Source organism: Oncorhynchus tshawytscha, linkage group LG15, assembly GCF_018296145.1.
Source record: "Oncorhynchus tshawytscha isolate Ot180627B linkage group LG15, Otsh_v2.0, whole genome shotgun sequence".
NCBI classification, from domain to species: Eukaryota; Metazoa; Chordata; class Actinopteri; order Salmoniformes; family Salmonidae; genus Oncorhynchus; species Oncorhynchus tshawytscha.
The window spans coordinates 34,220,207-34,247,252 of record NC_056443.1 but is presented as its reverse complement, the minus strand read 5'-3'; the positions used below and the strand labels follow the sequence as shown (position 1 = coordinate 34,247,252).

Sequence of the window (27,046 nt, the reverse complement as noted above, 5' to 3'; positions counted from 1 at the left end):
GTGAGTGATGGTGTGTGTGATGGTGTGTGTGTGATGGTGAGTGATGGTGGTGGTGTGTGATGGTGAGTGATGGTGTGTGATGGTGAGTGATGGTGGTGTGTGTGTGTGATGGTGAGTGATGGTGTGATGGTGTGTGATGGTGTGTGTGAGTGATGGTGTGTGTGATGGTGTGTGATGGTGTGTGATGGTGGTGATGGTGTGGTGAGTGAGGTGATGTGATGGTGAGTGTGATGGTGAGTGTGATGGTGAGTGTGGGGTGTGTGATGGTGTGTGTGAGTGATGGTGTGTGAGATGGTGTGTGTGAGTGATGAGTGATGGTGTGTGTCCAGTGATGGTGTGTGAGTGATGGTGTGTGTGAGTGACGGTGAGTGATGGTGTGTGTGAGTGATGGTGAAGTGATCCAGTCACCGTGAGTGATGGTGTGTGTGAGTGATGGTGTTTGTGTGTGAGTGATGGTGTGTGATGGTGTGTGTGAGTGATGGTGTGTGATGGTGTGTGTGAGTGATGGTGTGTGATGGTGTGTGTGAGTGATGGTGTGTGATGGTGTGTGTGAGTGATGGTGTGTGTGAGTGATGGTGTGTGATGGTGTGTGTGAGTGATGGTGTGTGATGGTGTGTGTGAGTGATGGTGTGTGTGAGTGATGGTGAGTGATGGTGTGTGTGAGAGAGAGACTGTTTCTCCGTGTCCGTGATAAAAGAGAAACAGTGTAGAAGTCCAAATACGTCAGATGTGATTTATTCTCGATCCCACAGCCAAGAAACTTCACACTCAGCCCTCAACACCACACTGAAATCCAAGGCAAGAGGGAACCGGGGCCTCTGTGTGTGTCAGAGAGATAATTACTTACGCCCACACATATCAGGTACTGAATCATCATGGGGGGGGAGAGAGACAGAGAGACAGAGAGACAGAGACAGACGGAGAGAGAGAGATGGAGGGAGAGAAGTGACTGAATAACAGACGAGATAATACCAGAGTGAGGACATGGACAAAGGGAGTGAAAGAGCAGCCCAAAAATATATATATAAATAAATAAATAAAATCAGAAAAAAAGACCTGAACAGAGATGGACTGAGAAATAAAGAGAGAGAAAACGAAAGAGACTCAACTAAAAAAGACAGTTCAATCACGACAGGCTTGAATCGTTCAGGGTCGGGACTCATCGCGCCGTTGCTCAAGTCCCTTCTTACGACTGCCAGAAACACTTGAAAAGTACAAGGAGAGGAGTGTAGCTACGACAGCTGCTTTTACAACCTACTTCTACGGGATTCGGGGTACTTCTGTGTGGCCAAGACAAAACGTGTGCACAAATAACACATGCATAATATTGACAATTCCCATGTGCCGTTATTCCCAATACTCATAATGAATGTGTTACTGCAATTCTGAAAAAAACAGGCCTGGGGCTGATTTCTCTCTATTGGACTAAAGTATTGGACTAACTAAAGTACATTTCAGACTTTCGTCTGAACTAACGGTACACAAAGCAACAATGATTCCATCCAGACTAGCTTCCTCATTTCAGGAGGACTGTCATTTGATATGCTGCGTTGGTGTTTACCTTGTGTGTCAACACGTTGCCAATGGCAATTTCAGCCTTCTGAAACCTGCCAACCACCGATGCGGCGGAACTACCAAACAGGACGCTGCGACCCGGTTACAGGGACTAGAGAGACAGCACGAAGAGAGACTGACGTACAGACACAGAGTGTGTTTATGCACAGAGACAGAACAGAGACGTGGGTAGATACCAGCCCTGCAGGTGAGAGGAAACACTACAATCTAACACCACCACAGGAGCTGCAGCAGTGAGTGACTCTCTCTACCTGTGTGTTCACATGTAGCCTACACTGCATGTGTGTGCAAACACTAGTGAGTAGATATGTGGGGGGAGAGTGGCAGGCTAGGGAGGGGGAGAGAGTGGCAGGCTAGGGAGAGTGGCAGTGGCAGGCTAGGGAGAGAGAGTGGCAGGCTAGGGAGGGGGAGAGAGAGTGGCAGGCTAGGGGGGGAGAGAGAGAGTGGCAGGCTAGGGAGGGGAGAGAGAGTGGCAGGCTAGGGAGGGGGGAGAGAGTGGCAGGCTAGGGAGGGGGAGAGAGTGGCAGGCTAGGGAGGGGGAGAGAGTGGCAGGCTAGGGAGGGGGGAGAGAGTGGCAGGCTAGGGAGGGGGGGAGAGAGTGGCAGGCTAGGGAGGGGGAGAGAGTGGCAGGCTAGGGGGGAGAGAGAGTGGCAGGCTGGGGGGGGGGTCGTCCCATGAAGTCGGCCCTAGGCCTAATCCAAGTCAGATGATTGGAGTCATTGGAACATCAGCGCAGCAGGGGTCAACATGTGGGACTTATCCATCCAAACATTCCAGGACCTTAAAGTCTCTCTTCCTCTCCGCAAATGTCTTTCTCCCCTCCTTCCCACACTCCTCCAGTCCCTTCACCTGTGTCTCAGCGTTTTGTTTCCAAAGTAACCCAGGGTCAGTGAGCAGCATGTAGGCCTGGCTCCAGCAGCGAATGGAGAAGTCAAGCTCCAGCTCACCGATAGAGACAGATCTCTAGATGGATAGACCCCGTTTTAGCATGGACATCACCATTGAGGGCTTCCACCGATTTAAATTAGTTAACTAGGTGGAGATTCTTCAAATTGGGTTGTCTATGGTTTGTCAATAGCTTGAAGCTTTATCACAAATAGATTCATTTGGTTCAGGACATTTACAAAAAAAATTTTTTTTTTTAAATCACCAATATTAAGTTTATGCTTTTTTCAAAACACAAAATATGAAGAAATATGACTACTTTAAAATTGAGGATAGCCTTGACGACGCTGTGGTCAGATGCCATAAAGGCTCAGATAAAGATGAGATCTCCATTCACGTCTATGGGCTCACCTCACCAGCAGCAGGCTATACAGAATAGGTCACCCCCAGTACTTCACCGACCCCTACAATCTTCTCACCTCAAAAAAAAACAAAAAACACCATTCGTATATTTTCAGGCTATTATTCGTACAGAGCGATCAGTGGCCGTGATTAAATTAAATGTATTTATTATTTATTATTTTAATGCCTGGGCTTCCACTGTTGAAGCATGGGATGTAGCCAATTGTGTAATACTAACTAACGTGAACCACTCGACACTAAACAAAAAAGGATCTAGTTTTATTTTCTGAGAAGATCATTAACTGTTTTGGGTAAAGTTATTGCATTGTGAACCACTACTTCCTCCGTGTGAATCATTTTGTGTACTCATAATTATAACCTCCTGACAGTAACCTATGTACATAGTTATATTGTTTGTACAAACATCTATTTTGTTTTCTATTGTTATGATGGATAATGTGTAATATTAAATTGTGTATTGTGTAGTTTTGAACACAATTTTTATTTTTTTCCATTTAAAAAAAAAAAAAGTCAACTGCTTCAGACAACTGTCAATTCGTTGTCATGACACACATCTGTGCATGACAACAGAGGAGTTGGCCGGAGCACACATTGATCTGCTATCAGATCCAAACTAGACGAGGACAGCGAACTCAATCAAAATTAACATATTGATCCAACAGACTAGCTGAGTGCACAATCATCTCGGGTTCGCCAAAACAGGAAACGTACGAAATATCACAACGTGCTCGTGAAATATCAAACCCCCACGGACGGAACAGCAGAGGAATGTGACATACAGCCCGGACGGAGACGTGGAAAGTGTGAACACCCCTACAATCACCATGACGACTGTTGGCGAGCGTGCGTGGTGTCAAAACTGGTTTCAGCAGTAGCAGCAGAGGAGAGGAGAGGACAGTGGGGGTACAATTTGACGTCAATTGTCAACAACTGTTGTATCCCCTAGTCTCTAGCAGGAATGAGCTGTTGTTTTGGTTCCAATGGCAAACAGGTGTGTGTCGCCAATACACTCCCTCACTCACCCCCAGTTGTTGCTAGACCACTTATTTAATTTGATCAGTTTAGATTCAAATCTGGGTTATTGAGAGTTGTAAAAAGGGTTAGTGCAGATGTATGGTGTGTGTAGTGTTGGTTTGATGAACAGAAAGAGAATTCATTATCCTCCCTGTGGAAGCACTGTAATAGTCAATGTCCTGGCTGACTGAACTAAACTATGGTATGCTGTCTGTAGGGCTGCTGGTGGGGTCTGGTTCTCTGCACACACACACACACACTCCCTCTAAACACAGCCGGCCCTGCGGTCTCATGTGGCACAGAGCCCCAGTGAATAAACCATCTGGACACACCAAAGTCAACACCCCAGGAAGCTTATGGCTTTCAGTTACATAAGATGGCAGAGCCAGACACACACACACCTTATAACAGTGCACTGACAGACAAACACAGGGCTTTCAGATAGGGACATTACCCAAATGGTTGGCTTACTACAGGCCCATCCCCAAGAGAAACTCTCCTAGGCTAATGCAATAGTAGCTAGGCTATTTACCCAAGTTGACAGAATGTGCTTTGTGCATCACAAATGGGAGACACCAGCACAGCGGGACAATGACAGGGTGACTGGGTACTCGTTCAGCAATGGGCTGTAGTGAACTAGAACAGGTCATGTTGGCCTCTAGGTTACACAGCCTACTGTACAACATACACTGGCCAGTGGTCCAGAAGACTGGGACTGCATTTACATATGGTAGCGAATAGGGTGCCGTTTGATGGATCCTAGGTTAGAGTGGCCTAGAAAAGCCTAGAGATAGTCAGTGTGAGTAACTGACTAGCTAGCCTAGATGACTACCACTCTAGAAACCTACAGGGTTGTACAGACATGCAATGACTACTTACAGAAAGGAAAATAAAAAAAGTCAAAAAGCTGTTTGGGGTTGAACTTGTTCGGTTGCCAGACAACAACCTCTTATTCTAAGAATTACTCAACAGAGCCCAGGGCACTGCAACAGTATCTATGACACCGGAGGGAGGGAGGGAGGGAGGGAGGGAGGGAGGGAGGGAGGGGGAGGGGGAGGGAGGGAGGGAGGGAGGGAGGGAGGAGGGAGGGAGGGAGGGAGGGGAGGGCCTTTCAAACCTGGCAACCCCACAGGGACACATCGAAACACACAGTGATGAGGTCGTTGAAAAAAGTGCAACAGTTCAGAGGCCTGTTCAGGACGACCGTTGCAGAATGTGCAGATAGAAATGGTGTAGATTAAAACAGATATGGATTGTCGGGTAAAATAAGGAATCATGTCTGTTCTATTCATTCCATTCCTATCTGTGACGTTGCCAAGGTTTCACATCACTGACTGAATACACCCGTGGTAGTTCTGTATCTATGGGGCTGGAGGACATTGAACCCAAGTAACTCTATCTTTCCTTAATTCCCCCGGGGAGCGAAAGGGATTCCCCTCACCATCTGCTGTGCTGTGAGAGAGAGCCGACTAACAGGATTTACTAACCCTTATAGAGAGCGAGAGAGAACAGGGCTCAGAGAGAGCGAGAGAGAACAGGGCTCAGAGAGAGAGAGAGGGCGAGAGAGAACAGGGCTCAGAGAGAGAGAGAGAGCGAGAGAGAACAGGGCTCAGAGAGAGAGAGCGAGAGCGAGAACAGGGCTCAGAGAGAGAGAGCGAGAGAGAACAGGGCTCAGAGAGAGAGAGAGAGAGAGCGAGAGAGAACAGGGCTCAGAGAGAGAGAGAGAGAGAGAGCGAGAGAGAACAGGGCTCAGAGAGAGAGAGAGAGAGAGAGAACAGGGCTCAGAGAGAGAGAGAGAGAGAGAGAGAGAGAGCAGGGCTCAGAGAGAGAGAGAGAGAGAGAACAGGGCAGAGAGAGAGAGAGAGAGAGAACAGGGCTCAGGGAGAGAGAGAGAGAGAGAGAGAGCAGAGAGAGAGAGAGAGAGAACAGGGCTCAGAGAACAGAGAGAGAGAGCGCGAGAGCGAGAGAGAACAGGGCTCAGAGAACAGAGAGAGAGAGAGAGAGAGCGAGAGAACAGGGCTCAGAGAGAGAGAGAGAGAGAGAGAGAACAGGGCTCAGAGAGAGAGAGAACAGGGCTCAGAGAGAGAGAGAGAGAGAACAGGGAGAGAGAGAACAGGGCTCAGAGAGAGAGAGAGAGAGAGCGAGAGAGAACAGGGCTCAGAGAGAGAGAGAGAGAGAGAGCGCGAGAGAACAGGGCTCAGAGAGAGAGAGAGAGAGAGCGCGAGAGAACAGGGCTCAGAGAGAGAGAGAGAGAGAGAGAGAGCGCGAGAGAGAACAGGGCTCAGAGAGAGAGAGAGAGAGAGAGAGAGAGAGAACAGGGCTCAGAGAGAGAGAGAGAGAGAGAGAGAGAGAGAGAGAGCAGAGAGAACAGGGCTCAGAGAGAGAGAGAGAGAGAGAACAGGGAGAGAGAGAGAGAGCGAGAGAGAACAGGGCTCAGAGAGAGAGAGAGAGAGAGAGAGCGAGAGAGAACAGGGCTCAGAGAGAGAGAGAGAACAGGGCTCAGAGAGCGCGAGAGAGAACAGGGCTCAGAGAGAGAGAGAGCGAGAGAGCGAGAGAGAACAGGGCTCAGAGAGAGAGAGAGCTCAGAGAGAGAGCGAGAGAGAACAGGGCTCAGAGAGAGAGAGCGAGCGAGAGAGAACAGGGCTCAGAGAGAGAGAGAGAGCGAGAGAGAACAGGGCTCAGAGAGAGAGAGAGCGAGAGAGAACAGGGCTCAGAGAGAAGCGAGAGAGAGAGCGAGCGAGAGAGAACAGGGCTCAGAGAGAGAGAGAACGAGAGAGAACAGGGCTCAGAGAGAGAGAGAGAGCGAGAGAGAACAGGGCTCAGAGAGAGAGAGAGAGAGCGAGAGAGAACAGGGCTCAGAGAGAGAGAGAGAGAGAGAGCGAGAGAGAGCGAGAGAGAACAGGGCTCAGAGAGAGAGAGAGAGAGGGCGAGAGAGAACAGGGCTCAGAGAGAGAGAGCGAGCGAGAGAGAACAGGGCTCAGAGAGAGAGAGAGAGCGAGAACAGGGCTCGAGAGAGAACAGGGAACAGGGCTCAGAGAGAGAGAGAGGGCTCAGAGAGAGAGAGAGCGAGAGAGAACAGGGCTCAGAGAGAGAGAGAGCGAGCGAGAGAACAGGGCTCAGAGAGAGAGAGAGAGAGAGCGAGAGAGAACAGGGCTCAGAGAGAGAGAGAGAGCAGAGAGAGAGAGAACAGGGCTCAGAGAGAGAGAGAGCGAGCGAGAGAGAACAGGGCTCAGAGAGAGAGAGAGAGCGAGAGAGAACAGGGCTCAGAGAGAGAGAGAGAGGGCGAGCGAGAACAGGGCTCAGAGAGAGAGAGAGCGAGCGAGAAGAACAGGGCTCAGAGAGAGAGAGAGAGAGAGAACAGGGCGAGAGAGAACAGGGCTCAGAGAGAGAGAGAGAGAGCGAGAGAGAACAGGGCTCAGAGAGAGAGAGAGAGAGCGAGAGAGAACAGGGCTCAGAGAGAGAGAGAGAGAGAGAGAGGCGAGAGAACAGGGCTCAGAGAGAGAGAGAGAACAGGGCGAGAGAGAACAGGGCTCAGAGAGAGAGAGAGAGAGAGAACAGGGCGAGAGAGAACAGGGCTCAGAGAGAGAGAGAGAGCGAGAGAGAACAGGGCTCAGAGAGAGAGAGAGAGAGAGCGAGAGAGAACAGGGCTCAGAGAGAGAGAGAGAGAGCGAGAGAGAACAGGGCTCAGAGAGAGAGAGAGCGAGAGAGAACAGGGCTCAGAGAGAACAGGGCTCAGAGAGAACAGGGCTCAGAGAGAACAGGGCTCAGAGAGAACAGGGCTCAGAGAGAACAGGGCTCAGAGAGAGAGAGAGAGCGAGAGAGAACAGGGCTCAGAGAGAGAGAGAGAGCGAGAACAGGGCTCAGAGAGAACAGGGCTCAGAGAGAACAGGGCTCAGAGAGAACAGGGCTCAGAGAGAACAGGGCTCAGAGAGAACAGGGCTCAGAGAGAACAGGGCTCAGAGAGAACAGGGCTCAGAGAGAACAGGGCTCAGAGAGAACAGGGCTCAGATAGAGAGAACAAGGCTCAGAGAGAGCAAGCTAACGAACGAGAGAAAGATAAATACAGAATGTAGATACAGCGAGACAGACCGAGAGAGGGAGGACAAGAAAGAGAGAGAGAGAGAGAGATACAGAGGATTCAGTAGAAAAGCTGAGAGAAAGCAGAAGTTTGAGTGAGCATGCACACCCACATCCGCAGTGTGACGGAAATGCAACAGTGTGGGGGGGGAGAAGCAGAGCACTGCTCAAGAGATAAAACACTCAAAGTGAAACAGATGCAACCAACCGACGGTGTGACCCACCACATGGATTTGGTTCCAAGTAGCAAAACATGAAATTGTTATTTATTACATTGGTTAATAAGTAGACTCAGAGTTAGAAAATGATAGATATATATATATATATCTATATTGGATAAAAGTATGGACTAGAAAATGGTAAATCATACACAGCAGTTGAGGAACAACGAGAAAGTAATTCAGCTTTGAAAGTTGCTAAACTTGTAACACCACTTTTGAGATAATGACCCTTGAATGTTTTGGTACACCTACTGGAGAGCTCGTTTTTTTGTCTACACCCATTCAGCATCGTTCACACCCTCTTAAGCCTTAGCCCCACCCATCTCTTCAAGGATTCACATGTGAGGCCATGTCCTAAACTGAGTGAGTGAGGTAGTGCAGTAAACAACCAAAGATTTGAAGACTAAAAGTGTTGAAAGTAGTAGCCTACAATAAGTAAAAACTCCAGGTAAAAATGCCTGTTATCTAGTCCTTGGCCTTTATCCTAATCTGACTTGGTGCAGGTCATGTTGTTCATAATACCGTTTTTTGGTAAACACACACACACACTCTTTCAAATAAAATCAAAGACTATTCTTCACATACACAGGATACAGAAGCTGTAAACGGTACAGTGGAATGGTTTCTTGCAAAGTGAAGTTATTTTTTGTTTCGACATGTTCATTGTTTATAGAAAGCTAGCTACCATAAATCACAACTCTAATGCCACATTTAAAACTGGGAACTACAACAACAAAAAACTCAGATTGGGGGAAATTTTTTTTTTTTTTTTTTAAACGGTCACCCAACTCGAAATTCCAACTAGTCTGATTCCTTTTCAGAGTCGGAGAGTCAGCATGGCACGACCAATACGTGTTCCGACTGAGCGACTGTCGATAGTGCGATTACCTTAATTAAGCGTTCAGTTCTTTTTTTATTTTTTTTAAGCAGTGCTAGACTCACATACTTAGCAGCTCATGAAAAAAAAAAAAGACATTAGCATGCTACATGGCGGACCAATCAGAACTCATCTCTCGGCATGTCCAGCCCATCCATTATTTCAGCCAATCATGGCTAGCGGGAAGGTTCCTGTATTTTTCCAAGGCTAAACCAACTAGGCTCATTATTTATTTAATACTTTTATTCGTATTTACAGACATACACGTTTGTAGCTAAGGCACATGAAAGATCATGTTCCAGAAGGCATTTCTGCCCCCAAAAAATATTTTGATAAACCCCCCCCCCAAAAAAAAAAATCAAATGGCCAATCCTGTGAAGTAGAAGTAAGACATACAGTTGAAGTTGGAAGTTCAAACACCTTCAGCCAAATACATTTAAACTTAGTTTTTCACAATTCCTGATGTTTAATCCTAGTAAAAAAATCCCTGTCTTAGGTCAGTTAGGATCACCACTTTATTTTAAGAATGTGAAATGTCAGAATAATAGAGAGAATGATTTATTTCAGCTTTTATTTCTTTCATCACATTCCCAGTGCGTCAGAAGTTTACATACACTAGTATTTGGTAGCATTGCCTTTAAATTGATTAACTTGGGTCAAACGTTTTGGGTAGCCTTCCACAAGCTTCCCACAATAAGTTGGGTGAATTTTGGCACATTCGTCCTGACAGAGCTGGTGTAACTGAGTCAGGTTTGAAGGCCTCCTTGCTCACACACGCTTTTTCAGTTCTGCCCACAAATATTCTATAGGATTGAGGTCAGGGCTTTGTGATGGCCACTCCAACACCTTGACTCTGTTGTCCTTAGGCCATTTTGCCACAACTTTAGAAATATTCTTGGGGTCATTGTCCATTTGGAAGACCCAAGCTATAACTTCCTGACTGATGTCTTGAGATGTTGCTTCAATATATCCACATAATGTTCCTTCCTAATGATGCTATTTATTTTCTGAAGTACACCAGTCCTTCCTGCAGCAAAGCACCCCCACGACATGATGCTGCCACCACCGTGCTTCACGGTTGGGATGGTGTTCTTTGGCTTGCAAGCCTCCCCCTTTTTCCTCCAATCATAACAATGGTCATTATGGCCAAACAGTTCCATTTTTGTTTCATCAGACCAGAGGACATTTCTCCAAAAAGTACGATCTTTGTCCCCATGTGCAGTTGCAAACCGTAGTCTGTCTTTTTTATGGCGGGTTTGGAGCAGGGGCTTCTTCCTTGCCGAGCGGCCTTTCAGGTTATGTCGATATAGAACTTGTTTTACTCTGGATATAAATACATTTGTACCTGTTTACTCCAGCATCTTCACAAGGTCCTTTGCTGTTGTTTTGGGATTGATTTGCACGTTTTGCACTAGTGGTTAGAGTGTAGGGGCGGCAGGTAGCCTTGTGGTTAGAGTGTAGGGGCGGCAGGTAGCATAGTGGTTAGAGTGTAGGGGCGGCAGGTAGCATAGTGGTTAGAGTGTAGGGGCGGCAGGTAGCATAGTGGTTAGAGTGTAGGGGCGGCAGGTAGCATAGTGGTTAGAGTGTAGGGGCGGCAGGTAGCATAGTGGTTAGAGTGTAGGGGCGGCAGGTAGCCTAGGGGTTAGAGTGTAGGGGCGGCAGGTAGCCTTGTGGTTAGAGTGTAGGGGCGGCAGGTAGCATAGTGGTTAGAGTGTAGCAGGTAGCCTTGTGGTTAGAGTGTAGGGGCGGCAGGTAGCATAGTGGTTAGAGTGTAGGGGCGGCAGGTAGCATAGTGGTTAGAGTGTAGGGGCGGCAGGTAGCATAGTGGTTAGAGTGTAGGGGCGGCAGGTAGCCTAGTGGTTAGAGTGTAGGGACGGCAGGTAGCCTAGGGGTTAGAGCGTTGGACTAGTAACCGAAAGATTGCAAGATCGAATCCCCCGAGCTGACAAGGTACAAATCTGTCGTTCTACCCCTGAACAGGCAGTTAACCCACTGTTCCTAGGCCGTCATTGACAATAAGAATTTGTTCTTAACTGACTTGCCTAGTTAAATAAAAGGTTAAAAAAAAAACATATATAGATATATTAAGTCTGGTGATGTAAAATAGGGAATAGGGCTCTGGTCTAAAGTAGTGCACTATATAGGGAATAGGGTGCCATTTGGAATGTATCCCCTTTCATTCCGAAGCTTCTCCATGGAAACCGGTAATAAACAGTTTCATGAACAAGCCCAAGGAAACAAGTTAGGAGGCAGGTGAAAGACAGGTTAGGCCACTTGGGCTAGGTGACAGTTTAATTTCCTTCAACAAAATGACAGAATGGCTAGGTGGACACAGGTCTCTCTCTGCAGTGTCATTCATGTGACCGAGACACAAGGAACTGGGTGGATGTTGGGCAGATTTCAAATGGGGTTTTCACCTTTTGTGTCAACGGATCAATGAATATCTATTGAGTTCAATCAAAACTAGTGAGTCATAGCTCACCTTGGACTACAGGAGAGAATGAGGTTAATACTGTGCACACACACACACAGATCAATGTTCCTATAGGCCTATAGCCTAGCTTAGTTGTTTTCAGTGTTGTGGTGAATCACCATTAGTCACGAGCTGACAACCTGAGCACATATATTTGTAAGAGTCAACAATCTCTTCACTAGCAACCTCCAAAAGGCCCGTTTACTGGGTCAAAACACCGGCCCCTGAACGCAGCTCACCTTTTAAAAACAGGTGTTTGTGAGCAGGGAAGGAACAAAGAGGATTCAAACTGGGGTTTTTTCTTTCTTTCTTTAAATGTTCTGGAACGTTCCTCTTGCCAGTACACCTCCTCAGTGCGGGCACGGTTCCCATGACGACAGGCTCCACCCAACCGAGCGGCTAAACCTGAACACACACACACACACACACACTAGACTTGACTGATCTTGAGCATATGCGCTCCATTAAAACTCATGCCATCTCTTCTGTGTGTGAGATGTCATAACCCGTCTACAAGTCTAGTAACTGCAGAGACACCGAGGAAGGAACATTGGAAGAATATTCAAAAACAACAGTCGCAGTAACTGTTACAGAAAAGGTTTTTTACTGTGAAAGGCCCCTAAAGTGGTTGTTTATCTACCTAGTGGAATGAACTGACTGAGTCGCTCTGGATAGGAGCAAAACAAATAAAAAATATGGGACAGAGACAACACATTACAGGACAGACACAGTGCTCTTTATTGATCCCATAGAGATGGAATGGGGGAAGGAGAGGTAGAGGAACGAGAGATCGAACGAGAGAGCCCAAGGGATAGAAAGAGACAACACAGGGAGAGAGACTAACAGAGAGAGACGAGGGATACAGAGGAAAACCTCTGGGAGAGCCAGGTTAAAACCATGACTCAGACAAAGAGGGGGGGGGTTGGAGGCTCAAGAGAGCGAGAGAAAGGGTTCCCGCTCAAGTAAAAACCCCTTTAAGGGAACACACCACGACAATGCAAGCAGCCTACTCCATCAAAGGGCCTCCCTCCCCCTCTCCGCCCATCCCTTCCTCCCATCCCCCTTCCTTTAATTAATGCATCTCTCAGCTGCAAGGGTTCTCTCTCCCTTTCCCCCCCCCCCTCCCTCCCTCCCTCCCTCCCTCCCTCCCCCAAAAGAGCTCCTACGATAGTGTACAGAGGTCCCAGCAACAACTATTTTTCAACTCTTCACACACTCCCTGAAACAACATTAGCCTACTACTGTTGCTACTGGACTGATAAAATAGTTCAACCCCAATTGCTACCAGAACTAACTCCTTTGATTCATCAAATACTGCTGTTACGGTCTGTCGTCTATCCTGTTGCCTAGTCACTTTAATGCTACCCTCATGTACCCATCTACACCAAATACCTCGTACCCCTGCACATAGACTCGGTACTGGTACCCGGTATATATTGCCAAGTTATCGCTCCTCATTGTGTATTTATTTATTATTATTCCTCATGTTATTTTTCAAGTGTCCTTATTTTGGGAAGTAAGCATTTCACTGTTAGTCTATACCTACTGTTTATGAAGCATGTGACAAAATAACATTTGATTTGAACGGTGGCATGCTCAGGTCACATAAAAACCTATCCTCTCACTGTCCCCTGCAAGCTAGGTTCAGAATTTGGGTTAGGCTGTGAGCAGTTTTCAATGTCTGTTCAGATTTAGGAGGCTGAGGGGCTCACTGTCCCCTGCAAGCTAGGTTCAGAATTTGGGTTAGGCTGTGAGCAGTTTTCAATGTCTGTTCAGATTTAGGAGGCTGAGGGGCTCACTGTCCCCTGCAAGCTAGGTTCAGTTTTTCATAGGCCTAGGTTTAATTATGTTTGGGTTATTGCTAGACAATGTCAGCTTGGGCGGCCCCAAACCCCCGCCGTCTGGAATTATTAGAATGCCACTGCACAACACCGGCTACTGAAATCTGTGTCTAGATCAGTATTATTTTGGAGTCTTATTCGGAGGGGTGCAGGGAGAGGGTTGCACCCAGAGAGAGGTACACACAACTGGGGTTTGTTCTCCTGGATGGGCCTGCTCTGCTCGCTGGCTTGCTAGAACACTATCCTTCCTACAGGAGCCAAAGAGCATGTGCACTTGTGTAAGGAAGAGGAGGGGGCGGGGACTGAACCCCTGAACTTCCTGAAGGGAAGTTGCTCCAGGAGGGGGGGGATAACAGAGAGGGAGACCATCACTGTTATCATTAACACCCTAGGGCCTGTTTGGGACCTTGTCCCCAATTCTGCACTCTTCAATCCATAGCACTAGCACAGGAACTTTAGTAATCCCTTATCAAATCAGGCTACTTTCAGGTGCCATTTATTCTGAAGAGTAGTTTGGAATAGGACCACGAAGGAGGCCTCTGTTCTGACTCTCTGTTACAGTTGTCCATTACAGATCTAAACGTTTCTCCGACTTTGTCATCGTCGCAGGGCGTCGGAGATCCACGATAACCACGATGAAGATTACAGCCTTTCTGTTTCTTGAGGACTTCCCCGTTGACGTGTTAAGTCTGGTGATGTAAAATAGGCACTTCATTTTACAGTCAAGACATTTTCTCCACAGTCGGGGTAAGACCATACCTGACTGTCAAAACCCAACCTGTCCCACTAACCAGCACACACACACACACCTGACTATTTCACCACTGACAACTATAGCAAGCCGGCCTAAATCTCTCATGAACACAGTAGCAAAAACACAGTCTGAAATAAAAAGTTGCAGACTCAACATTTCCCTGTACATCAGCACACAGGGATGCTGTGTCATAGCGCATCCAGACAGATTAGAGGAGAGGGGCGGGGTGTGCCAAAGCAAGCACCTTCAAACTGAAAGAGTACCATTATCTAAACGACCAGGTATGAGCCACATCGTCGGTGTCTGGAGTAACGTGTTAATTATGACCAATTCCAAAAAAAAAGGGGGACGACACTGTAATCATAGCAACCACCCCGGAAAATGAAGTCACTGAATTGGAAGCCAGAAACAGGACAGACGTATTACGGAGTTGGGAACAGACTTTGCCGCAAACGTGCATCTCACGAAAAACTGCATTATTAAAATGCATAACCAGCTTTCATTAAGACGTGGTTACAATGAAGAGCTAAAATTGGACACCATTAATAACATATGTCAATGTTTATATTTAAAAAAAAAATATATATATATATATATATATATATATAATTAAAATCGGCTTGCATTTAGTTCTTTCTTAGTTTTACTAGGCTACCCTGGGGCAGCAGGGTAGCCTAGTGGTTAGAGCGTTGGACTAGTAACCGGAAGGTTGCAAGTTCAAACCCCTGAGCTGACAAGGTACAAATATGTCGTTCTGCCCTTGAACAGGCAGTTAACCCACTGTTCCTAGACCGTCATTGAAAATAAGAATTTGTTCTTAACTGACTTGCCTAGTAAAATAAATCAAATAAATTAGTTTATAATATGGAGCTACGCTTTGTATAAACAAGCGCACATCAAGATTATGTTGTTATCTTAGGCCTTGGATACATTCATCCCTACAGTATCCATTACAGATGGCAGCTGGGTGTGTGTGTGTGTATTTATGCATGCGTGTGTGTGTGTGTCCAATGTCTCTCCTCACTGTATAAGGTCTAGGTCCTTTGAGCAGATGGTTATAATTACCAGAGTGCAGAAAGCAGCAGAGGAGAGCGTTGTTTCAAAACACTGGGTAGATAAGATTGATTTCAGGCTTCAACCTGGATTGGGTAATCTTCTTTCAACAAAGCGAGAAACGAGTTAGTTCTCCTTTAGATCGCACTGTCAAATCAACCTTACGGGCATTTTAGGCACTATTAAACTTTTACAATGTTATTGTAATCTTTCAAATTACCTTCCAATCCATTGCGATAGTGTTGTGAATTAACTAAATGAAAGAAGGGAACCTCAAGCAGGAGATACAACACTGACATTTTGTCAAGCTCATACACAACCATTATAAAAGGCAAGCAACTCCTTTCATCATACAGGAAACGAAAGGGGAAATTTGCTTAAACTTGACAACCAAGGACCCAGAAGAACAAGAATGTAAACTCGAATAAAACACATTTTAAAATACATCTCCGTAATTGAAAGAATAAAACAAACAAAAACAAAAAATGTTCGTTGAAGAAGTTGTGGCTGAATTGGCAATCTAACATCTGAAGATAGTGTCAAGGAACCGCTCGTAAACGTTACACTTTTAACTTGTTTTATGCATTTTCTTCACGGATGTGGTGCCAACGTTGGCTTGTTAGTTCGAGATACTTACAACACAAGCAGGTGACAACAACACCACTAACAAAAGACTGTCCACGGTTAGCTCCACATCCTATGAATTGTCAACTAAATTTAAAAAATAAAAAAAACATTTATCTACACCAAAACAGAGACAAAACACAACTCACCGGCTGTCGTAATATCGGACAAGTCATAGTTCCGGGCGGTTCGGGGAAACTCTTTCAATTTACGGTTCGACAAGTTCAGAGCACCGCTCCCGGTAGCTTCCTCGAGCGACTTCTCCACGCACCGGCTGGCCGCTATTGTTGCCGGCAGCTGGGCACCTTCCCCAGCAGCCATGAACAGTAGATATGTCTCTTTATGTTACTGCGTTAGGGTCTAAAAAAAAGACAAAAAGAAAAAAAAAAAGAAAAACCTTCCTTTACACTTTCGTATCCCTCAGAACGACTTCCAAAACCATCCGTCTCTCGTCCGATAAACAACTTTCGAAGTAGGACAATGAATAAATCCGACAGCAAAAAAAAAAAGGGTCTATTTCTTAATCTTCCACAACGAGGATTCTCTACGGTCCAGTTGTCTTCGAGAAAGCGGTACTAGTAGCTGTCAGAACGGGGTGCAGCGAGGCCAGGAAGCGGAGGAGCAGTGAGAGAGCCTACGACGAGAAGGAGTTTGATTGACAGGGGCAACACCCATATCTCAACCGAGATGAATGGACCCAAGGCGGGGTCTGAAGAAAAGGGCGTGCACGTGAAGGGGATTTCAAAAAAAGAGCTGAGATTATATTGATGGAAATATACACCAATCAAGATACAGTAGGATGGTTCTGGCAAGATAATTGAAAAGTGGAGCAATAATTATTCTGACGGGAGCAGCCAGGTATACCATTCATATCCATCCATTTCATTCGTGGCAGTTGGTTAAACATGTAAAATGAATTCCCTGCATGCAAATGTCATATTTCCCCTATTGAATATAGGTTATTCTTTCTCATTAGTGAGATATGTGTGACCCCAGGGAAATTCCCCGAGCACAATTCCAATTTGTACCCCATCTGGTTTCATGTAGCAACATTATCTAGCCTCTTTGTTGGTAATCACTAGCTACAAAGTCATAAATCCCGCAGTTTTCTACAATTTATCTTCTTAGAATGTGATTTTAAACCTAACCCTCACCTTAAAGTATTGGAAAAAAAGCTTCTTTTTTTTTCTTCCAATTTTGACTTTGTGGCTGTGGAATCTGACTTTGTGGCTATAGAAGCTAGTGGAAACTCTCTTTGTTCTACATGTGTAACAAGAATTACTGTCCCCTGAGTTCCGGAGCTCTACATGTGTTACACAGATTACTGTCCCTTTATTTCCAGAGTCACAGCCATCCTCAGTAAAACCATGTTAGATTAGCGTGTCGCCGTCACGTCATTAGTAGACTCATGAATATGTGTGTGAGCAGATTTGTTTACACTAACAGTGTGTGTGTGTGTGTGTGTGTGTGTGTTTATGCATACATACATACAATATGTGTCCCACAGGAAGCTGCTGAGGGGGGAACTGCTCATAATAATGGCCGAAATGGAGTGAATGGGATGTCACCAAACCCATGGAAACCATGGAAACCAGGTGTTTGATGTTGCTGATACCATTCCACTGATTCCACTCCAGTCATTACCGAGAGCCCGTCCTCCCCAATTAAGGTGCCACCAACCTCCTGTGATGTGTATGTGTGCCACACAGGAGGTTGGTGGCACCTTAATTAATTGGGGAGGACTGGCTCTCGGAAAAGACTGGAGCGGAATCAGTGGGATGGTAACAAATACACCAAACACATGGTTTCCATGGTTTCCATGGGTTTGATGACATTCCATTTACTCCATTTCGGCCATTATTATGAACCGTCCTCCCCTCAGCAGCCTCCACTGGTGAGTGTGTGTGTGTGTGTGTGTGTGTGTGTGTGTGTGTGTGTGTGTGTGTGTGTGTGTGTGTGTGTGTGTGTGTGTGTGTCAGGACTCCTCTGTAAGTGCAAATGTAAGGCTGATGGAGCTGTATTGTCGACAGCACCTCCTGTAGGGTTTTGGATGTAATATCGACCTCACCTCCTGTAGGGTTTTGGCTGTAATATCGACATCACCTCCTGTAGGGTTTTGGCTGTAAAATCGACCTCACCTCCTGTAGGGTTTTGGCTGTAATATCGACATCACTTCCTGTAGAGTTTTGGCTGTAATATCGACATCACCTCCTGTAGGGTTTTGGCTGTAATATCGACATCACCTCCTGTAGGGTTTTGGCTGTAATATCGATATAACCTCCTGTAGGGTTTTGGCTGTAATATCGACAGCACCTCCTGTAGGGTTTTGGTTGTGATATCGATATAACCTCCTGTAGGGTTTTGGTTGTAATATCGACATCACCTCCTGTAGGGTTTTGGCTGTAATATCGACATCACTTCCTGTAGAGTTTTGGCTGTAATATCGATATAACCTCCTGTAGGGTTTTGGTTGTAATATCGACAGCACCTCCTGTAGGGTTTTGGTTGTGATATCGATATAACCTCCTGTAGGGTTTTGGTTGTAATATCGACAGCACCTCCTGTAGGGTTTTGGTTGTGATATCGATATAACCTCCAGTAGGGTTTTGGTTGTGATATCGATATAACCTCCTGTAGGGTTTTGGTTGTGATATCGATATAACCTCCTGTAGGGTTTTGGTTGTAATATCGACAGCACCTCCTGTAGGGTTTTGGTTGTGATATCGATATAACCTCCTGTAGGGTTTTGGTTGTGATATCGATATAACCTCCTGTAGGGTTTTGGCTGTAATATCGACATCACTTCCTGTAGAGTTTTGGCTGTAATATCGATATAACCTCCTGTAGGGTTTTGGTTGTGATATCGATATAACCTCCTGTAGGGTTTTGGTTGTGATATCGATATAACCTCCTGTAGGGTTTTGGTTGTGATATCGATATAACCTCCTGTAGGGTTTTGGTTGTGATATCGATAAAACCTCCTGTAGGGTTTTGGCTGTAATATCGACAGCACCTCCTGTAGGGTTTTGGTTGTAATATCGACAGCACCTCCTGTAGGGTTTTGGTTGTGATATCGATATAACCTCCTGTAGGGTTTTTTGGTTGTAATATCGACATCACCTCCTGTAGGGTTTTCCTGTAGGCTGTAATATCGATATAACCTCCTGTAGGGTTTTTTTAATATCGACATAACCTCCTGTAGGGTTTTGGTTGTGATATCGATATAACCTCCTGTAGGGTTTTGGTTGTAATATCAACAGCACCTCCTGTAGGGTTTTGGTTGTGATATCGATATAACCTCCTGTAGGGTTTTGGTTGTAATATCGACAGCACCTCCTGTAGGGTTTTGGTTGTAATATCGACAGCACCTCCTGTAGGGTTTTGGTTGTAATATCGACAGCACCTCCTGTAGGGTTTTGGTTGTAATATCGACATCACCTCCTGTAGGGTTTTGGTTGTAATATCGATATAACCTCCTGTAGGGTTTTGGCTGTAATATCGATATAACCTCCTGTAGGGTTTTGGTTGTAATATTGACAGCACCTCCTGTAGGGTTTTGGTTGTAATATCGACAGCACCTCCTGTAGAGTTTTGGCTGTAATATCGATATAACCTCCTGTAGGGTTTTGGCTGTAATATCGATATAACCTCCTGTAGGGTTTTGGTTGTGATATCGATATAACCTCCTGTAGGGTTTTGGTTGTAATATCGACATCACTTCCTGTAGAGTTTTGGTTTTTACCCCTTGCGCTTTTTCCTCTTCTTCCATTCTTCCCCCTTGACCAGATGACTCCTCTTCTTCCATTCCCCCTCCTACCCCCTCTCCTCCTACCACCCCCTCGGTCTCAGGGTCCTTTAACATTGTCCCTCACCCCACTCTTCCTCCCCCCCACACTTCCTCCCCTCCCTCCATTTGTCCTCTCATCCCTGCTATGTTAGATGCACTGGTTTTCGTGATTGACTGGCTATCAGGTCAGGATGATGTTGTTGTCAAATGAATACTGGCTATTGAAATTAGATGATTTTTAGTAAAAGGGATCAAATTACACATTTTGTATCTGGACTGGACACAGGTTTTTGGGAGTCGTAAAGCCTGAGTCACCATAATGCAGTTCGTTTTCAAAATGGCAGCTGAAATTAACTAGTGACATGATTTGTTGGTAGAAAAGGGTTGAAAGGACATTTTGTACCTGGACCAGACGCTGGCCGCTTAGAGGTCATAAACCCTAGAGGCATTCACATTGCTAAATTATACAGGGCATTCTGAAAGAATTCAGACCCATTGACTTTTTCCACATTTTCTTACGTTACACCCTTATTCTAAAATGGATTTCAATAAAACACATACCTCATCACATACCTAGACACAGTACCCCATAATGACAAAGTGAAAACAGGTTTTTTGAATTTTTTTGCACATGAATAAAAAATAAAAACAGAAATAGCTTATTTACAGAACTATTCAGACCCTTTGCTATTAGACTCGAAATTGAACTCAGGTGCATCCTGTTTCCATTGATCATCCTTGAGATGTTTCTACAACTTGATTGGAGTCCACCTGTGTTAAATTCTATTGATTGGACATGATTTGGAAAGGCACACACCTGTATATATAACGTCCCACAGTTAACAGTGCATGTCAGAGTTAAAACCAAGCCATGAGTTCGAAGGAATTGTCCGTAGATCTCCGAGACAGGATTGTGTCGAGACCCAGATCTGAGGAAGGATGTAAAGAAATGTCTGCAGCTTTGAAGGTCTCCAAGAACACAGTGGCCTCCATAATTCTTAAATAAAATAAGTTTGGAACCAACAAGACTTTTCCTAGAGCTGGCCGCCCGGCCAAACTGGGCAATCGGGGGAGAAGGGCCTTGGTCATGGAGGTGACTAAGAACCCGATGGTCACTCGGACAGAGCTCCAGAGTTCCTCTGTGGAGATGGGAGAAACTTCCAGAAGAACAACCATCTCTGCAGCACTCCACCAATCAGGCCTTTATGGTAGAGTGGCCAGATGGAAGCCACTCCTCACTAAAGGTATATGACAGACTGCTTGGAGTTTACCAAAAGGCACCTAAAGACTCTCAGACCATGAGAAACAAGATTCTCTGGTCTGATGAAACCAATATTTAACTACTTGTCCTGAATGCCAAGCGTCACGTTTTGAGGAAACATGGCACCATCCCTACGGTGAAGCATGGTGGTGGCAGCGTCATGCAGTGGGGATGTTTTTCAGCGGCAGGGACTCGAAGACTAATCAAGATAGAGGTAAAGATGAATGGATTAAAGTACAGAGAGATCCTTGATGAAAGGTTCACCTTCCAACAGGACAACGACCGTAAGCACACAGCCAAGACAACGAAGGAGTGGCTTAGGGACAAGTCTCTGAATGTCCTTGAGTGGCCTGGACATGAACGGGATCAAACATCTCTGGAGAAACCTCAAAAAAGCTGTGCAGCGACTCTCCCCATCCAACCTGACAGAGCATGAGGAATTTTGAAAAACTGAGTTTAAATGTATTTGGTTAAGGTGAAACTTCTGACTTCAACTTTTAGTAAATGTAATATTTCTGCTTTTTATTTTAAATAATTTACTAAAAACCAAAGAATGCAAAAGTGTGCAAAGCTGTCATCAAGGCAAAGGGTGGCTATTTGAAGAATATCAAATATAAAATATATTTAGATTTGTTTAACAATTTTTTTGGTTACTACAGTTGAAGTCGAAAGTTTTACATACACCTTAGCCAAATACATTTAAACTCAGTTTTTCACAATTTCGTTTAATCCTAGTAAAAAAAATCCCTGTCTTAGGTCAGTTAGGATCACCACTTTTATTTTAAGAATGTGAAATGTCAGAATAATAGCAGAGAGAATGATTTATTTCAGCTTTTATTTCTTTCATCACATTCCCAGTGGGTCAGAAGTTTACATACACTCAATTAGTATTTGGTAGCATTGCCTTTAAATTGTTTAACTTGGGTCTAACGTTTTGGGTAGCCTTCCACAAGTTTCCCACAATAAATTGGGGGAATTTTGGCCCATTCCTCCTGACAGAGCTGGTGTAATTGAGTCAGGTTCCTTGGTTTCTCAAATGATTACCTCACCTGGTTCACCAACTACTTCTCTGATAGAGTTCAGTGTGTCAAATCGGAGGGTCTGCTGTCCGGATCTCTGGCAGTCTCTATGGGGGTGCCACAGGGTTCAATTCTTGGACCGACTCTCTTCTCTGTATACATCAATGATGTCGCTCTTGCTGCTGGTGAGTCTCTGATCCACCTCTACGCAGACGACACCATTCTATATACTTCAAACATCTCCAATCCAAAGTTAAATCTAGAATTGGCTTCCTATTTCGGAACAAAGCATCCTTCATTCACACTGCCAAGTATACCCTTGTAAAACTGACCATCCTACCAATCTTCGACTTTGGCGATGTCATTTACAAAATAGCCTCCAATACCCTACTCAACAAATTGGATGCAGTCTATCACAGTGCCATCCGTTTTGTCACCAAAGCCCCATATACTACCCACCATTGCGACCTGTATGCTCTCGTTGGCTGGCCCTCGCTTCATCCTCATCACCAAACCCACTGGCTCCAGGTCATCTACAAGACCCTGCTAGGTAAAGTCCCCCCTTATCTCAGCTCGCTGGTCACCATAGCATCACCCACCTGTAGCACGCGCTTCAGGAGGTATATCTCTCTGGTCACCCCCAAAACCAATTCTTCCTTTGGCCACCTCTCCTTCCAGTTCTCTGCTGCCAATGACTGGAACGAACTACAAAATCTCTGAAACTGGAAACACTTATCTCCCTCACTAGCTTTAAGCACCAGCTGTCAGAGCAGCTCACAGATTATTGCACCTGTACATAGCCCACCTATAATTTAGCCCAAACAACTACCTCTTTCCCTACTGTATTTATTGTATTTATTTATTCATTTTGCTCCTTTGCACCCCATTATTTTTATTTCTACTTTGCACATTCTTCCACTGCAAATCTACCATTCCAGTGTTTTACTTGCTATATTGTATTTACTTTGCCACCATGGCCTTTTTTTGCCTTTACCTCCCTTATCTCACCTCATTTGCTCACATCGTATATAGACTTGTTTCTACTGTATTATTGACTGTATGTTTGTTTTACTCCATGTGTAACTCTGTGTCGTTGTATGTGTCGAACTGCTTTGCTTTATCTTGGCCAGGTCGCAATTGTAAATGAGAACTTGTTCTCAACTTGCCTACCTGGTTCAATAAAGGTTAAATAAATGTTTTTTTTTTTTTAAGTTTCGAGAGCTGGTGTAACTGAGTCAGGTTTGTAGGCCTCCTTGCTCGCACACGCTTTTTCAGTTCTGCCCACAAATTTTCTATGGAATTGAGGTCAGGGTTTTGTGGTGGCCACTCAAATACCTTGACTCTGTTGCCCTTAAGCCATTTTGCCACAACTTTGGAAGTATGCTTGGGGTCATTGTCCATTTGGATGACCCATTTGTGACCAAGCTTTAACTTCCTGACTGATGTGTTGAGATGTTGCTTCAATATATCCACATAAGGTTCCTGCCTCATGATGCCATCTATTTTGTGAAGTGCACCAGTCTCTCCTGCAGCAAAGCACCCCCACAACATGATGCTGCCACCCCCGTGCTTCACGGTTGGGATGGTGTTCTTCGGCTTACAAGCCTCCCCCTTTTCCCTCCAAACATAATGATGGTCATTATGGCCATACAGTTCTATTTTTGTTTCATCAGACCAGAGGACATTTCTCGAAAAAGTACAATCTTTGTCCCCATGTGCAGTTGCAAACTAGTCTGGCTTTTTTATTGCAGTTTTGGAGCAGTGGCTTCTTCCTTGCTGAGAAGCCTTTCAGATTATGTCGATATAGGACTCGTTTTACTGTGGATATAGATACTTTTGTACCTGTTTCCTCCAGCATCTTCACAAGGTCCTTTGCTGTTGTTCTGGGATTGATTTGCACTTTTCGCACCAAAGTATGTTCATCTCTAGGAGACAGAACTCGTCTCCTTCCTGAGCGGTATGATGGCTGCGCAGTCCCATGGTGTTTATACTTGCGTACTATTGTTTGTACAGATGAACGTGGTTCCTTCAGGCGTTGAAAAACTAGTTTTAATGACTCCAACCTACGTGTATGTAAACTTCCGACTTCAACTGTACATTATTCCATATGTGTTATTTCATAGTGTTGATGTCTTCACTATTATTCTGCAATGTAGAAAATAGTATAAAGAAAGAAAAACCCTTGAATGAGTAGGTGTTCTAAAACCTTTGACCGGTAGTAAAAAATATTTTAAAAAGACAGTACTGTGCAGCCATCTTCATCGACCCTGCCAAGGCTTTCGACTCTGTCAATCACCATATTCTTATCGGCAGACTCAGTAGCCTCGGTTTTTCTGATGACTGCCTTGCCTGGTTCACCAACTACTTTGCAGACAGAGTTCAGTGTGTCAAATCGGAGGGCATGCTGTCCGGTCCTCTGGCAGTCTCTATGGGGGTGCCACAGGGTTCAATTCTTGGGCCGACTCTTTTCTCTGTATATATCAATGATGTTGCTCTTGCTGCTGGCGATTCCCTGATCCACCTCTACGCAGACGACACCATTCTGTATACTTCCGGCCCGTCCTTGGACACTGTGCTCTCTAACCTCCAAACGAGCTTCAATGCCATACAACACTCCTTCCGTGGCCTCCAACTGCTCTTAAACGCTAGTAAAACCAAATGCATGCTTTTCAACCCGTTCGCTGCATGCACCCGCACGCCCGACTAGCATCACCACTCTGGATGGTTCTGACCTTGAATATGTGGACATCTATAAGTACCTAGGTGTCTGGCTAGACTGTAAACTCTCCTTCTAGACTCATATCAAACATCTCCAATCAAAAATAAAATCTAGAGTCGGCTTTCAATTCCGCAACAAAGCCTCCTTCACTCACGCCCGCCAAACTCACCCTAGTAAAACTGACTATCCTACCGATCCTCGACTTCGGCGATGTCATCTACAAAATAGCTTCCAACACTCTACTCAGCAAACTGGATGCAGTTTATCACAGTGCCATCCGTTTTGTCACTAAAGCACCTTATACCACCCACCACTGCGACCTGTATGCTCTAGTCGGCTGGCCCTCGCTACATATTCGTCGCCAGACCCACTGGCTCCAGGTCATCTACAAGTCCATGCTAGGTAAAGCTCCACCTTATCTCAGTTCACTGGTCACGATGGCAACACCCACCCATAGCACGCGCTCCAGCAGGTGTATCTCACTGATCATCCCTATAGCCAACACCTCATTTGGCCGCCTTTCGTTCCAGTTCTCTGCTGCCTGTGACTGGAACGAATTGCAAAAATCGCTGAAGTTGGAGACTTTTATCTCCCTCACCAACTTCAAACATCTGCTATCTGAGCAGCTAACCGATCGCTACAGCTGTACATAGTCTATCGGTAAATAGCCCACCCAATTTTACCTACCTCATCCCCATACTGTTTTTATTTATTTACTTTTCTGCTCTTTTGCACACCAATATCTCTACATGTACATGACCTGTACATGACCATCTGATAATTTATCACTCCAGTGTTAATCTGCAAAATTGTAATTATTCGCCTACCTCCTCATGCCTTTTGCACACAATGTATATAGACTCCCCTTTTTTTTCTACTGTGTTATTGACTTGTTAATTGTTTACTCCATGTATAACTCTGTGTTGTCTGTTCACACTGCTATGCTTTATCTTGGCCAGGTCGCAGTTGCAAATGAGAACTTGTTCTCAACTAGCCTACCTGGTTAAATAAAGGTGTTCTCAACTAGCCTACCTGGTTAAATAAAGGTGTTCTCAACTAGCCTACCTGGTTAAATAAAGGTGTTCTCAACTAGCCTACCTGGTTAAATAAAGGTGTTCTCAACTAGCCTACCTGGTTAAATAAAGGTGTTCTCAACTAGCCTACCTGGTTAAATAAAGGTGTTCTCAACTAGCCTACCTGGTTAAATAAAGGTGTTCTCAACTAGCCTACCTGGTTAAATAAAGGTGTTCTCAACTAGCCTACCTGGTTAAATAAAGGTGTTCTCAACTAGCCTACCTGGTTAAATAAAGGTGTTCTCAACTAGCCTACCTGGTTAAATAAAGGTGTTCTCAACTAGCCTACCTGGTTAAATAAAGGTGTTCTCAACTAGCCTACCTGGTTAAATAAAGGTGTTCTCAACTAGCCTACCTGGTTAAATAAAGGTGTTCTCAACTAGCCTACCTGGTTAAATAAAGGTGTTCTCAACTAGCCTACCTGGTTAAATAAAGGTGTTCTCAACTAGCCTACCTGGTTAAATAAAGGTGTTCTCAACTAGCCTACCTGGTTAAATAAAGGAAATGTAATCTTTCTGTTTTTAAAGTGTTTTACTTTGTTAAATCATGGGGGTATTGCCTACCTGATTGATGAGGAAAGAAGACAATTTAATCAATTTTAGAGCCTACCTGGTTAAATAAAGGTGTTGTCAATGTAACAAAATGTGCAAATAAAGTCAAGGGGTCTACCTGGTTAAATAGGTTTCCCAATGCCTTGCATGCATTGGTCTGTTTACTATGGTTAAAAAATCCAACAGCCTACCTGGTTAAATCCAATAATTCCATGGAGAAAAGAGAAGAATCGGAGAAGATAGGGACCTGGTTAAAAGAGTGTTGTTCAAAGCTGCATACCTGGTTAAATAAAGGTGTTCTCAAGAGACACCTAGGGAATAAAGGTGTTCTCAGGGAGCCTACCTGGTTAAATAAAGGTGGGCTGGAGCCTACCTGGTTAAATAAAGGTGTTTCAACTAGACCTGGTTAAATAGAGGTGTTCTCAACTAGACCTGGTTAAAAAAGGTGTTCTCAAGAGACTGGAAAATAAAGGTGTTCTCAACTAGACCTGGTTAAAGAAAGAGAGTTCTCAACTAGCCTACCTGGTTAAAGAGGAGTTCAGGAAGAGCCTACCTGGAAAGAAAGGTGAGAGCCACCTGGTTAAATAAAGGTGTTCTCAACTAGCCTACCTGGTTAAATAAAGGTGTTCTCAACTAGCCTACCTGGTTAAATAAAGGAAATGTAATCTTTCTGTTTTTTTTACTTTGTCGTCATGGGTGTATTGTGTATTGATTGATGAGGAAAGAAGACAATTTAATCAATTTTAGAGTTAGGCTGTAATGTAACAAAATGTGCAAAAAGTCAAGGGGTCTGAATACTTTCCCAATTGGTCTGTTTAC

At 44.9% G+C, this 27,046-nt stretch overlaps 1 protein-coding gene across 1 annotated transcript in view; it reads right to left on the bottom strand.

The window, feature by feature from the left end:
- Positions 1-16,466, bottom strand: part of lrch4 (leucine-rich repeats and calponin homology (CH) domain containing 4) — a 60,264-nt gene extending 43,798 nt beyond the window's left edge. Inside the window, exon 1 of the mRNA XM_042297817.1 lies at positions 15,967-16,466. Within this exon, the coding sequence (XP_042153751.1) occupies positions 15,967-16,138 (172 nt within the window). The 5' untranslated portion in view covers positions 16,139-16,466. The remainder of the gene's footprint in view (positions 1-15,966) is intronic.
- Positions 16,467-27,046: the final 10,580 nt, after the last annotated feature.